Genomic DNA, 14,390 nt, shown 5'->3' on the forward strand with positions numbered 1-14,390 from the left:
ATGACTGCTTTAGGTTCATTGCATGTTCAAAAATTTTACCATGAGATGAACTACCAATAGAAATTTTAGTTACTACTTTAGGAACAGCTTTTTGTCCAGTACAATTAAATTTTCTTGAATACTCACTTATTTCAATTAGCCTATTTAAATTAATCTGAAAACTTGATTATTATTTTACTGTCAAATTTAATACTCTGCCAACAATCTTAGTTTACCCTGTAAATATTAGTGGAAAGGATTATTTGCATTCTTGAGTAGGCCCTGAGCATTCCTGGTACGAGGCTGGATTTAGATATAGGGCAGCTGCTGTCGGCCAAGTCTCTGTCTGTTACCTGGGTCCCAATCTGAGCTGGGCCAAGTCACTGTCTGTCACCTGTGTCCCAATCTGAGCTGGGCATGGGAAGCAAAGCACATGGGGGCAGGAGATCTCCCTCAGACGGGGTGAGGGTTCAGGCCCCTGCAATGTTGGGGGGGGTGAGGGTCTGTGCCCCACCTCTGTTGACCCCCAAGTTCTCTCCTGATGGCCCCTCTGCGACTGTGCCTATCTTAGGTTGTTCCTTCAACATTTCTAGTCTTAAGGAGCTTTTAGAAACCAGTAACAAAAACACTAATCAGTCCAAGGAACTGAAAAAAAAAAAAAGAAAGAAAATGAAATAATACAAATGATAATTAATGAATAAGAATTTATGATGATTGAGCTGAACAATTACAGAAAAATAATTTCTTTGCAATATCACACAATCAAAGAATAAAGACACTAATATCTATGTTTTTCAGTTTTGAATGATTTTGTACAGTTTCTACTCTCTTAAGCAAACACAGGGACATAGATTGATGAGGAGTATCTACATTATGAAAAAGCTACAGTTTTGACTAAAAATATAAATTTAGGGTACCTTAGCCTTAGGATTTCAAATTTATGGAAATTATTTCAACAAATTAGTTGAATAAATTCAAAATGAGCTATATAATAACCAATATATATGCCCCAAAGCACTACTTGCCTATCAACTGTTCATCAACACAAACCAAAAGGATGTGCACAAAACTCCATTAATAGTAGATAACAGCGTAGGGAATCTAGTCAATTAATTTATGACAACTATGTATGGTGCCAAGTGGATACTAGAAATATCGGTGGGAAACTTTGTGAAGTATAAAGTTGTCTAATTACTGTGCTGTACACCTAAATCTAATACAAAATAATACTGCATGTAAACTGTAATTGAAAAATAATAAAAAAAAGAGTATATAACACTGGGGAGCAAAATTAAAAGGAAAACAAAGGCACTTGAAGTAAAACTATATACTTAGCAAATTTCTATATCCTCTAGATCTCAAATAGATGATTTTTAATGAAAATATTTTACCCTATGATGAGTGAAATTAGGAACATATGCACCTAGTACTCATGGGAGCACTAGAGTAAGGCCTTGCAATGACAAGTCCTAGGCTTCTCTGTAATGATGTCTCCCCCAATCCCTCTCCTGGGATTCAGTCCAATAGCAACAATGAAAACAGTCAACATGCCTGGGTACAATTCTCTCCATGACACATTTTAGGTCACTTTCAAACATGAAGTTTCTGAGTCTCATGTTTCTGATCTGCAGGGAATGTCCACTACAGTTGAGATTATTCATTTTAAGTGTATGGAAACACAATACATTTGTTTTGATTTTATATACTGCAATTCATTTATTAGTTCTAAGACTTTATTTTATGTGGGATCTTTTGTGTTTTCTCTGGCTGCTTTCATCATTCTTTGTATTTGGCCTTTGCTCCTATTATAATGTGTCTTTTTTGTGATTCTCTTTGGATTTACCCTAGGTGGAGTTTGTTGAATATTTTAAATCTGCGTGTTCATTTGCTGCCTCAGTTTTCTGGCCTTTTAGGCCACTGTTTCTCCAATTAAGGTCTCTGCCCCTTTCTCTAACCCTTTTCCTTAGGAGACTCTCATAATCCATAGACTGGTCTGCTTGTCAGTGCCCATGGGCTCTTTATATTTTCCTTATTCTTTTTCTTTTTTGTCCTCTGACTCAGTGATTCCAATTGACCTGTATTTAGGACTGATTGATTCTTCTGCCTTATTAAGTCTGCTTTGAATCCCTCTAGGGAATTTTTAAGTTCATTTATTGTATTTTTTTAGTGTAAGAATTAAAAAACATAATTAACATCTTTTTGTTAATATTATACCTGGAATTTTTTTTAAACATTTAAGACTGGTTCATCATTTGAAAATCAATTAATGCAATCTAGCCCATCCATATACCAAAGAAGAAAAATCATGTGATCATATCAATAGATATGGAAAAAGCATTTGACAAAATCCAATACCATTTATAATTTAAAAATATGGCAGACTAGGACTAGAAGGGAAATTCTTCAATTGAGAAAGAACATTTATAAAAAATCCTATAACTAATATCACTACTTTTTGGTGAGAAACTAAATGCTTTTCCACTAAGACATGGAAAAAGGCAGGAACTATAACTTGCCACTCCAATTTAATATTGTACTGAGAGGGAAAAACACAACAACAAATGCTCTGAGGATGTGAAGAAACAGGATCTCTCATTCATTGTTGATGAGAATGCAAAATGGTGCAGACACTGTGGAAAACAATTTTCAATTTTTTACAATATTTGACATACTCTTACCATATGATCCAGATACTGTTCTCTTTGGCATTTACACAAATGAGTTGGAAAATTACACCCACATACAAACCTGCACATGAATGTTTAGGGAAGCTTTATTCATAACTACCAAATATCGGAAGCAACCGAGATGTCCTTCAGTAGATGAAGGGGTAGACAAACTGGGGTAAATCCATATTAAGAAATATTATTTTGTGACTAAATAATGGACAATTTAGTCACTAAAAAACATGGAGAAAACTTAATTCATTAGTGAAAGAAGCCAATCAGAAATGGCTAAATATCATGTAATTCCAACTCCATGACATTATGGAGAAAGAAAACCTGTGTAGATAGTAAAAGATCTTTGATTGTCAGGGGTTTATGTCTTCCTGACATTACTGCAATAAATAATTTGTGGGCATACTACCTATTTTATTTTTGCCTTTTTTTAAAAAACAAAAGAAATGCTACTTGAAAGGTGTTACAGTATTTTGCCTTATTCAGAAAAAAATTAATTTGACTTTTATTCCTAAAACTACTTATGAAGTCAAAACTAAATGCCAATTTAACCCTTAAGAATTCTTTTCATGGGGGAAATAATACAGTGACTGAAACAATGCTTATTCTAAAAAAATTTTTAAATTATTTTTATTTAAATCAGCAACATATAATAAAAGTGTAAAATAGCATTAATTTTTGTCTGTTTCATATCAATGCCATTTGGATTAAAAAAAAAACACTTCTTAAAATAACCCACTACAATTTACCATATTTTCGTATTCCTAAAAAATTATTGAGCTTTGGAATGCTATTTTCTTAAATGTGTATTTGCATTTAGTTAGTATGCCCACAAATTATTTATTGAAATTATCAAATAGGTGAAGAAATAACTTAAGCAACATATGTTTTTTTTTTGTATTTAGTATCCAAAGAGGATGTCTTTAGAGGCATTTTCAGTTGTTATTGCACAGCTGCTTGGAGTTAATCTGGGATTAAGATATGATGACATCTATAATTGTTTCTGTCCAGGAGCTACATGCATTATGAATCCTCAAGCAATGTAAGATGTTTCTATCAATCTATATATTTTTTGGTAAATGTTTGCAGTAGTTTTTGATGTATAATCTCTTGCAATATAACTTAAGGGTAAGAAGATTTTTATTAAATATATTTGTGCTTATTTAAAACTTATGAAATAAAACTAGGATTTATATTGTAGAAAATGAGCTTAATATTTCTATATTCAATATCTTGAAAGAAAGTGTTTGCTGTAATGACTTTCTGGGGCTTATAGAGTCTTGAAGTGAAATTTATCATTTAAAAAATGTAACAAGCGTTGACTGTGTTGTAGAGTTGTGTGTGTTTGCCTTACCAGTGGTTAACAAGATAGGTAAGTTCTAAATATCTTAAGGTTAGCCCATTAGGGACAGGAAAGAAAGAAGTGGCCATAGAATAAACAAAATATAAACATCTTATGATAGGTGCCCAGAAGGAGGTAAATAGGGAATACATGGGGAGAGGAAACTTGCTAATAACGTGGCCTAAGAAATAATTCTGTAGGGACCTAAAGAGAAGGAATGAATCTGGTCATGTAAAGAACTTGTTAAGTACTTTTTAGGGTAAGCAAGTGAGTGATACTTGGATAGCAAGAAGCTTGAGAAACTCAACAGATTAGAATAAGGAGATTGAGGGGGGAGGGTGATAAAAATGCAAAACAAAAGAAATAGCTGGGAGTATAAGGACATATATAGAAGGCATAAGGAAAATAAAGTAAAACGCAAGGAGGCTAAAGAACACTGAATCAGGGGAAGAAGTCCAGGAGTAACTAACATAGGGTCTGTAGGAAAGAGCCTGATCGTGTAATCATGATGTAAGAGGTGGGATTTTATGATCAATGTAGCAAACCACACTTTAAATTGATTTATACAGTATGGCTAATAAAAATTATCTTAAAAATGAATGAATAGTACATCAGAGGAAAATATTATAATAACATTGGGGAGATAATTCTCATAATTACAGCAATTTATTAAGATTGAGAGAAATGAAAATGGCAAGTATTATTGTAGATTTTTGGATATCAAAACTTATTAACATATATTGAAAAAGGCAAATATTAGGAATGGAGAAGTTGCAAAATCTTGAGGCATTTTGTATATGTTATATTGGAGGCACTGAGTCATTCATTAGAGTTAAGTGCATAGTTATATATATCAGGATCTCTGAGGACAAGGGATCTAGAGTGTGTGAGCCATCAGCATGTTGATGGGAATTAAAACCCTGGACAGATCATTTAGAAAGGAGTTGAAACTAGTGAAAGAGATGCCCTAAGATATAGCTTTGCATTCTTGTCATAGAACGGAAGGCAGTATTAGAATAAAAACCAAGATAGGATGGCTCCTTACCTGGGGAGGACTATATTTTTAAAAAAGGGGAAGATGGAAGTCAGATGGTAATTTAATATCCCCAAGTCTCTGACAAACTAAAGAGTAAAACTAGGGAAAAAAAACGCACCAAAAAGCAAAAGCATATTCTACCTTTCCCAAACTGGAACACACCAAGGATACCAACAGGTGGGTTCAATTCACTAATAAAATAAACCTGCATGAAGTAGGAAGCTGTGCAGGAGGAAATGAAATTAACACAGTGGGGCCTCTACAAATCTCACAGACCTGGGAGCTCAGAAATCATTGACTCATCTGCACACCCCAAACTTGACCCCATTGAGCCTGAAATACCAGTAAGCTCATGCCATTACAAGAACCCAAATTGGTGGGGAAATTGCAAATACCAGGTGAGAGTAAATGTACTAAACATTTCTTAAGATGCTGGCATGGCATTGGTCCCTGTGCTTTAAAAATCTAATAATGAGGACGTGTGGCACCCAGATAGTATTTTTAAAACACTATCCTCCACTACAAGGACCTGGAACACCTTGGAGCAATAATTGACTCCAGGGCCACAGCAGAGAAAATACAAATGAGCCTGGAACACCTTGTGTCAGAATATAAGATGGTGGTCAAAGAATTATGGTGGTTTGTCAAAGGAACACCTTGGCCAGTTTGAAGGGGCTCTCTTTAGCCAAATATGTGACCATTTGAATGTCATAAATAATAATGATAGTAATGTATTATAACTCAGTTAGGAAAACATGATTCCATAATCACATAAATAGGAAAACATGATTCCATAATCACATAAATACATGAATGAACAAATTGGAAATTTAGAAATGGGATATTTACTTAAAAACAAAGTACTCCTCTCCAAATAATTATTAGCTTATAAGGAAAAAAAGTAATTTTAGAGTGAAGACTGGCAGATACACCATTAATCAATTACTCAAAGTAATTTTTATCAGTAACATAACAAATAAAAAATATGTGCCATTTATTAACATGCTGGGAAATAAATTCAGCAACACTCTTGTGATAATCTTGCATAACCTCAATCATCATAATAAAAGGCTCATCTCACTGTGATACTGTAAGGACCAATCAGCAGGGACTTGAGGCTGCATGGCACCGGGCTGGGGCCCAGGGACCTGAAGCTGCACCCCCCACCCCAGCGCTGGGGCTGAGAGACCTGAGGCTCTGCCTCCTGCCCTGGCACCATGTCCAAGAGACCTGAGGCCGTAACCCCCTGAGGCCACGCCCTCCGCCCTGGCGCAAGGACATGAGGCTGCATTCCCCCGCCTGGTAGGGCTTGATTGGGGTGGGGCCAGCTGGGTCTTGGTGTCACCCAATGGGGGTGGGACCAGCTGGACACTTCTATTATAGAGAAAGGGCAAATAGCATATTAAAATATTTCCTCTAATTAATTCCCTTTAATTAATTCCCAGTGAATTTCATGCACTGGGCCACTAGTCCTATCTAATAAAGAGGGTATATGCTATTTGACCATCACACCCTCACAAAGATGGAAGTGCCCATAACCAATAAAGAGGAAATATGCTAATTGACTGCCACACCCTCACAAGTTGGCAGCGCCCACAGCCACAAGATGGCGGTGCCCAGTCCCCTCAGCCCCGCCTCATCCAACTGGAGTCCCCCAGTCCCCTCGGCCCTGCCTCATCCAGCCAGAGTCCCCCAGTCCCCTCAGCCCCGCCTCATCCAGCCTCAGTCTTCCAGTCCCCTCAGCCCTGCAGGGAAGGCAGTGGGGGCGATTGGGCCAGCAGGGGAGGGCAGTTGGGGACAATCATGTCAGCAGGGGAGCAGTTAGGCGTCAATCAGGCCAGCAGGGGAGCGGTTAGGGGGTGATCAGGTTGGAAGGCAGAGTGGTTGGGGCAATCCAGGAGGCAGCCACGTGGTTAGGAGCCAGTAGTCCCGGATTGTGGGAGGGATCCCAGATTGCAGAGGGTGCAGGCTGGGCTGAGGGACACCCCCCCACCCCGTGCACAAATTTCATGCACCGGGCCTCTAGTGTAATTATAAGGAAGTATTTCATAAACTGAAATTGAGGGACAATTTACCAAAAAATCAGTCTGTAGTGATAAAACTTTTGAGGTCGTAAAATCCAATGAAAAATCATAGGTGACTAGACTAAGGAGATATGAGAACTAAGTGCAAGGATTGATTCTGAACTCTATCCTTTTGCTATCAAAGTTTCAATATCATGCTGAAGGAAAATTTTGAATGAAATTTTAGGATTAAGCATTGATAATATTATTATTTCCTGGTTTTAAAGTATCTGTTTTAGGAGAATTCATTTCTATGTATGAATCATACATTAAAATATTTACACTTATAAAAACATGCTAGCCCTGGTTGGTGTCAGTTAAGCATAGTCTCATGCACAAAGAGGTTGCTGGTTCAATTTCTGGTCAGAGTACATGCCCAGGTTGAGGGCTTGATCCCGGTAGGAGCCATGTAGGAGGTAGCTGATTGATGTTTCTCTCTCTCCCTCTCCCTTCCTCTTTCTCTAAAATTAATGAGAACATATTTAGAAAAATAGTCTGATGTTAACTTACTTTTTACTGTTTCAGGAAAAAATATTGGACTATATTTGTATCATTTCTCTAAGTTTGAGATTGTTACACAATTAAACAAAAACTCGTTCAACAGTACACATAGAAATATAGAAATTTGAAACTAAGAAATAACCTAAGACTTATACATTTTATATACTTAACGTTGAGATCTTTTGATTGTACTAAGGAACAAGTGTTGATGATTTTTCACTAACACAATCAACTATCTTTTCTTCTTTAATTTTCCATACATATTTTCTAGTATACTTAATATTCTTAATAATAATTAGTGCTACTTATAATAATGATTATAAATATGATGTTGACAATAATAATGCAAAAATGAATAATGGGACATACTTAAATAGATTTTTGGGTTCCAGGCATTGTTGTTTTTAATATATTCTAACTCATGTCACCTTAACTTCTCTACTTTCTAGATTCTATTACATTAAATTACAATATAAATGAACTTGTTGCTTACATTTATGACTTGCATTAAAAATCAAAGCACTCTCCCCTCCTTCTTATTTTTCTCTGACTGAAGTTGTACAGAATGAATAGTGCTATATTGAAGAATGTGACTTTGTTAGTGATTTAATCTGAAGAATGTAATTTAATTTTAGACGTTCCCGTGGTGTAAAGTCTTTTAGCAGTTGCAGTGTGAATGAATTTAAACATGTAGTTTCACAGCCTGAATTTGAATGTCTTCAAAATCAAACCATTTCAAAAGTGGTGGTCCAAGGAAGACAAGCAATGTGTGGTGATAAACGTTTGGACTTTGGAGAGGAATGTGATTGTGGCCCTCCAGAGGTTAGTGGCAAACATTGATAGCTTACCTAAAGATTCATTTTTGCTTGGTTGTCATATAGTGCTATAAATATAGATGTGATACAAAAGGGGGCTTTTGTCAAATGCTGCACCATTTTATCAAGTTTCTAAGACATGGAGATATGGGACATGTGAGAACTGACTCATCTGAATTTGAAACATTTGAAGAATTTAAGTATGAAGTATAGCATGGATTCAATAAGATTTTCTTTATTGTATAACCATTAATAGCAACACTTACCTTTCTGTATCACAAATACCAGCACCTTGAATAATATAATCATCACCTAAATCATCTCCTGAATTCTTCCCAAGTGAGTGCATTGGTTCCCTAAGTTACAAAATGTGTGTTATTTACCTCCCCATACTTGCATCTGGGGAACTTCATTTATTTTAACCTGATTGCATAGGATTGAATAAATCATAATGCATCATTCATTATTGTTATGTTTGGGTTTTTTTGCTATTATATTTTTTTTTAGTTGTGCTTGGTAAGATGACTAATCAAAGAAGTTTGTTGTGCCTGTCTTCATATACTTATGCATGGTGAAGTTGATTGATATAGATTTTCTAGAAAATATGAAAGGTCTCTAATTATTAGGAATAAAATTCTGTATAACTTGATTGCATTATAATTGTAAGAGAATGACTCAAGTCTTCTGTATCTTTATTAATTTTGATTGCTTTACCCCTCAGCACTTGAGAAATAATATTGATACCTCCAACGATCCAGTTGTATTTTCCTAACTCTCACTAGAACTTAATTCATTCTTTATATTTTGAAGCTGTTTTATGGTGCAAACTTATATGCAATTGGTATACCTCCCTAGAAATTAACTTTTACCTACAAAGAGTGAATCTTCTTATATCTATGTTGCTTTCTGTTTTAAGTATATTTGGTTTGACATATCCACCTCTAACTCCATCTCCGTCTCCATCTCCATCTCCATCTCCATCTCCATCTCCATCTCCATCTCCATCTCCATCTCCATCTCCATCTCCATCTGTCTCTATCTCTATCTCTATCTCTATCTTTATCTCTATCTCTGTCTCTATCTATCTCTATCTCTAATCTCTATCTATCTCTATCTCTATATCTGTTTCTGTTGCTGTCTTTGCTCTGACTCTGTCTCTGTATCTCTAGCTTCCTTTGAGTTGTCATTTTCCCGATATTACTCTATTCTCATTTAGTTTTTCTGTACTATTTACTTCAGTATCTACATTGTTTTAATTTATTATTTGATCTGTATTTGATGTATAAAGTTATCTTTTTAGATGTTATTGTGATTAATAGTTTGCATATTTAAAAATGAACTGAGGTTCATGGTTTAGTCATATTTCCTTCCTTCCTTCCTTCCTTCCTTCCTTCCTTCCTTCCTTCCTTCCTTCCTTCCTTTCTTTCTTTTCTTTCTTTCTTTCTTTCTTTCTTTCTTTCTTTCTTTCTTTCTTTCTTTCTTTCTTTCTTTCTTTCTTTCTTTCTTTCTTTCATCTTATGGCTTCTTTCTGTTCCAGGATCCTTATTATATTAAGTTATTATGACTCCTTACACCCCTCTAGAATGAATTTCTGTAAGTGTAGTTCTCTCAAAATTTTTATATTTTCTATGTCCATTTTGTTACATTTGTTTTCTAATTTAATTTTAGCTTATTTATTTTGACCTGTGTGATCTTCCTCCCACTATTTTTAGTGATTTAGTGGGTATACATTTTTTTCTTCTTTAGTGATTATTTTCCCATTTTGACCATGACTGTTCTTGCAAGTCTGTTGCTGCATATGTGCCTGTAGTTCTCTAGGGTGTATACTGATAAGTGAATGTGCTGTAGCCTTTCATCTATTCTAGTATGACCCTTTGTATATCTGTGATGTCTGTGATAATTTCTCCTCTTTCATTTCTGATTTTATTTATATGAGTCTTTTCTCTTTTTTGCTCAGTGAGTCTGGCCTGGAGACTGTCATTTTATTAGTCTTTTCAAAGAACCAGTTTTTTGTTGTATTAATTTTTGTATAGTCTTTTTCTTCTCTATTTCATTTAATTCTGCTATAATTTTTATTATTTCCTATCTTCTGATGACTTTGGGTTATCTTTGACCTTTTTCTAGTTCTATTCTTTTTAAAAATTATTTTCTTATTAAAAATTTTAATGTTGTCACTATTGCACATGTCCCCCATCCCACCCCGCTTTGCCCACCTCAACCCAACCTCACCTCTCTTTACCTTGACCTTCACCACACTATTGTGTGTCCATGGGCTATGCATATATGTTCTTTAGCTAATCCCTTCACCTCTTTTTCCAGTCATTCTTACCGTCCTAGTTCTTTTTTAAAACTTGAGTTTAGAGAGAGGAAGAAAGGAAGAGAGAGAGAGAGAGAGAAAGAAAGAGAGAGAGAGAGAGAGATTTGTTGTTCCACTTTTTTATGCATTTTTGGTTGTTTCTTGTATGTGCTCTGACTAGGGATCAAACCCGCAAACTTTCCATATTGGGACCATGCGCTAACCAACTGAGGTACCTTGTCAAGGCTCATTTTCTAATTCTTTAAGATGTAATGTTTGGTTGTTTACTTGGGATTTCTCTTGTTTTTTGAGATAGGCCTGTAATGATATAAACTTTCCTTTTTATTACTGCTTTCACTGCATCCCCAAAATTTTGATATGTCATATTGTCATTCTCATTTCTCTCTATATATCTTTTGATGCCACCTTTATTTCTTCTTTGACCCAGTCTTTTTTTTTAGTAATATATTGTTTAATCCTCACATGTTTGTGGTTTTCTTTACTTCCTTTTTGCAGTTGATTTCTAATTTCAAAGCATTGTGGTCACAGAATGTACTTGGTTCAATTTCAATCTTTTTGAATTTTTTGAGACTAGTTTTGTGATCTACCCTGGAGAATGTTCCAGGTGCACTGGAGAAGAATAGATAATGTGATGTTCTAGGATGAAAAGCTCTGTAAATGTCAATTACGTCCATTTTGTCTAATGTGTCATTTAAAGCTAATATTTATTTGCTGATTTTCTGTTTGGATGATCCATCCAGAGCTTTGAATGGAGTATTAAAGTCCCCAGCTATGATTGTGCTTTTGTCTGTTTCTCCCTATAGTTCTGTTAGTAGTTTCTTTATGTATTTTGGTACATGCTGTGTAGGTGCATATAAATTAAGTGTTATATCTCCTTAATGTAGTGCCCAATTTATCATTATAAAATGTCCATCTTTGTCTCTTTTTACCTTTGTTATTTTGAAATATGTGTTGTCAGATATAAGTATGGCTACACCAGCTTTTCTATGGATGCTATTTGCTTGGTGAATCATTTTCCAACCTTTCACTTTGAGTCTAACTTTTTCTTTGCAGCTTAGAGGTGTCACTTGAGGTAGCAAGGCTCCATGGCTCTGTTTCTCTGTCTCAAATGCCAACCAGCCAACAACCATGTCTGAACCCTATGCTGTGAACTTGCCCAGTTCTCTATCTCTAGGCTCAGCCACATCTCATTCTGCTCACTCCTGCAGGAATGCCTGTGGAATCTCTTTGCTTCTACCAGATGAAGGGAGTGCCAGCCACTACCTGATTCCTCCACTCTCTAGCCATGAGCCACTTACTGGCTGCAGTAGAGCTTTTGTGGCTTGTCTCAGCACTTCTCCCTTCTCTCCTCTCCCATTTGCTCCCACTTGCCTACCTTTAGATATTTCAATGTGTGGATCTCTGAAGCATGTTTGTGAATTGACCAGGGAACCCTTTGTTGATTTATAGCTATTCAAATTGCTGAAATTTCAAGGCTGAGACCAAGCAGATCCCTCAAGCTACCATTCTTCTGATATCATTCCATCTATAATTGATTTTCATATATACTGTAAGAATATCAATTTTTAAAATTACAATTTTTTAATTGATTTCAGAGGACTAGAGAAGGAAAGTTTGAAACATTAATGATGAGAGAGAATCATTGATCTGCTGCCTCTAGCACGTCCCCCCTTCACCCCTCTGGGAATCGAGCCCTTAACCAGGGCATGAGCCCTTGAACGAAATGGAACCTGGGAATCTTCAGTCCTTAGACCAATGCACTATCCACTGAGCCAAACCAGCTAGGGCAAGAATATCAATTTTTAAAAATCACAATTTATTTAAGGATTGTCCTTCCCTCATTGCTGTGAGTCAATCTTGGTTATCAAGTAAACATTTATGAGTTTTTCTGTTTTTTTTTTCTACTCTTAATGCCACTATTTTAATTACTATAAATTTCTATTAATTTGTGGGATATGATTATATATCCTCCAGCATGATTTTCTTTGGTGATCGTGGCCCTTTGCATTTAGTAAGAATATTTTATTCGTTTCTTTCAGTTTCTACAAACAAAAAGACAGAAGAAATTGCATTGAACCTTAGATAAATTTGATGTTAGATAAAATGGAGGTATATGCCTTCATTTTTTATTTTTTTTAATTTATCTCAACAACATTTTCTAGTATTCAGTATATAGGTTTTTTTACTGATAAACTTTTGAATTTTTACTGTGATGTTTTTAAAATTTTTATGATATATTTTAAAATGTTTTCTTTATTACTCAGATTTAAAAATAACATTAGATATTTATAGTCTTAACTTTTTACTGCAATCTTGCTGAATTCATTTATTACACCCATTATTTCTTTAGATCAATTTATCTGTTAAGAGCATAATGTGAATCATGTATTTTATATTTTCTAGTAGCCACATTTATAAAATAAAATAAGTGAGATAAATTTACATAATATGTTTTGATTTAATATGTCAAATATAGTGTTATTTCAACATGTAATCTGCATAAAGTTATTGTTGAGTGTTTTTATTTTTAATAAGTATATGTTAATATATTTTATTAATAAAATACATATAGGTATATGCACACATATACCAACATACACAAATATATATACATATATATACATATACATATAAAATAATATACACATATATATACACACACACACACACACATATAGTATATGAATAAGTATAGAGAAAGAGATATCATAGGAATTGGCTTATACAATAATGGAGACTTTGTCATGAAGTTAAACATAATCTCACCAAGCCTAGATGTCAAACTGAAAGAAAATCCAGGAGGAAGGAAGAACAATTGCAGACTCAACTGCTCCTTTACTCCATTGAGAGGAGTCAGCAGTTAGCCGCTTTAAGTTAATGCTGTCGTGAGTTTTGATTTTATGGATGTAGGGATGGAGTGCATGTGTTTTGCCTAAGAGATAAACATGATGAATCTTTGGAGACCAGATGGTGAAATGTGATAGAATATCCCCCAAAGCTTTGCATGTCCTAATATTAATAACTTGTGAATATGTTACTATACATGGCAAAAAGTACTCTGAAGGGATGATCAAGTTAAAGATCTTGAGAGGGAGAAATCTCCTGTTTCTGAGTGGGCCATATGTATTCACAGGGATCCTTATTAGAGGGAGGCAGGTAGGTCAGAATCAGAGGCTATGTGACAATGATATTTGAAGATGCTACATCGCTGGTTTTGAAGATGGAGAAAGAATCCATAAACCAAAGAATGCAGGTGCCCTTTAGAAGCTGAAAAGGCAGTGAAATGATTTTTCTCTAGAGTGTCCTGGAGGAATCAAGAACTTCCAAAATCTTCATTTTAGTCTCTTGGTCTTTTGATTTCCAGAACTATAAAATAAACTAGTACATGTACATAGTTTAAGTTACTAAGTTTATGATAATTTTTACCCCAGAAATAGGTAATAAATGTAAGATTGAATTAATTCTGTGTTCCTTGTGATGAACAAACTTGAATGGATTTAAAGATTCCCTATCAAATGAACTGCAGTTTTTCTGAAGAGAACAATTCCTTTATCACAGCATGTGTAGATCCAACACTTTGGCCATGTGGGCAAGATAATTACATTTGTAGCAACCTCAGAAGCAGCATTTGGGCGGCGTGAAGTCAAGATCCAAGTTTT

At 35.1% G+C, this 14,390-nt stretch overlaps 1 protein-coding gene across 1 annotated transcript in view; it reads left to right on the forward strand.

The window, feature by feature from the left end:
* LOC308243473 (A disintegrin and metallopeptidase domain 3-like) overlaps positions 1 to 14,390 on the forward strand; it is a gene marked incomplete at both ends in the record, with an annotated part of 82,291 nt that overhangs the window by 36,395 nt on the left and 31,506 nt on the right. Inside the window, 2 exons of the mRNA XM_080659018.1 lie at positions 3,563 to 3,699; positions 8,235 to 8,421. Coding sequence (XP_080515144.1) covers positions 3,563 to 3,699; positions 8,235 to 8,421 — 324 coding nt within the window. The remainder of the gene's footprint in view (positions 1 to 3,562; positions 3,700 to 8,234; positions 8,422 to 14,390) is intronic.

Source organism: Plecotus auritus, assembly GCF_963455305.1.
Source record: "Plecotus auritus genome assembly, chromosome: 3".
In the NCBI taxonomy this organism is placed as follows: Eukaryota; Metazoa; Chordata; class Mammalia; order Chiroptera; family Vespertilionidae; genus Plecotus; species Plecotus auritus.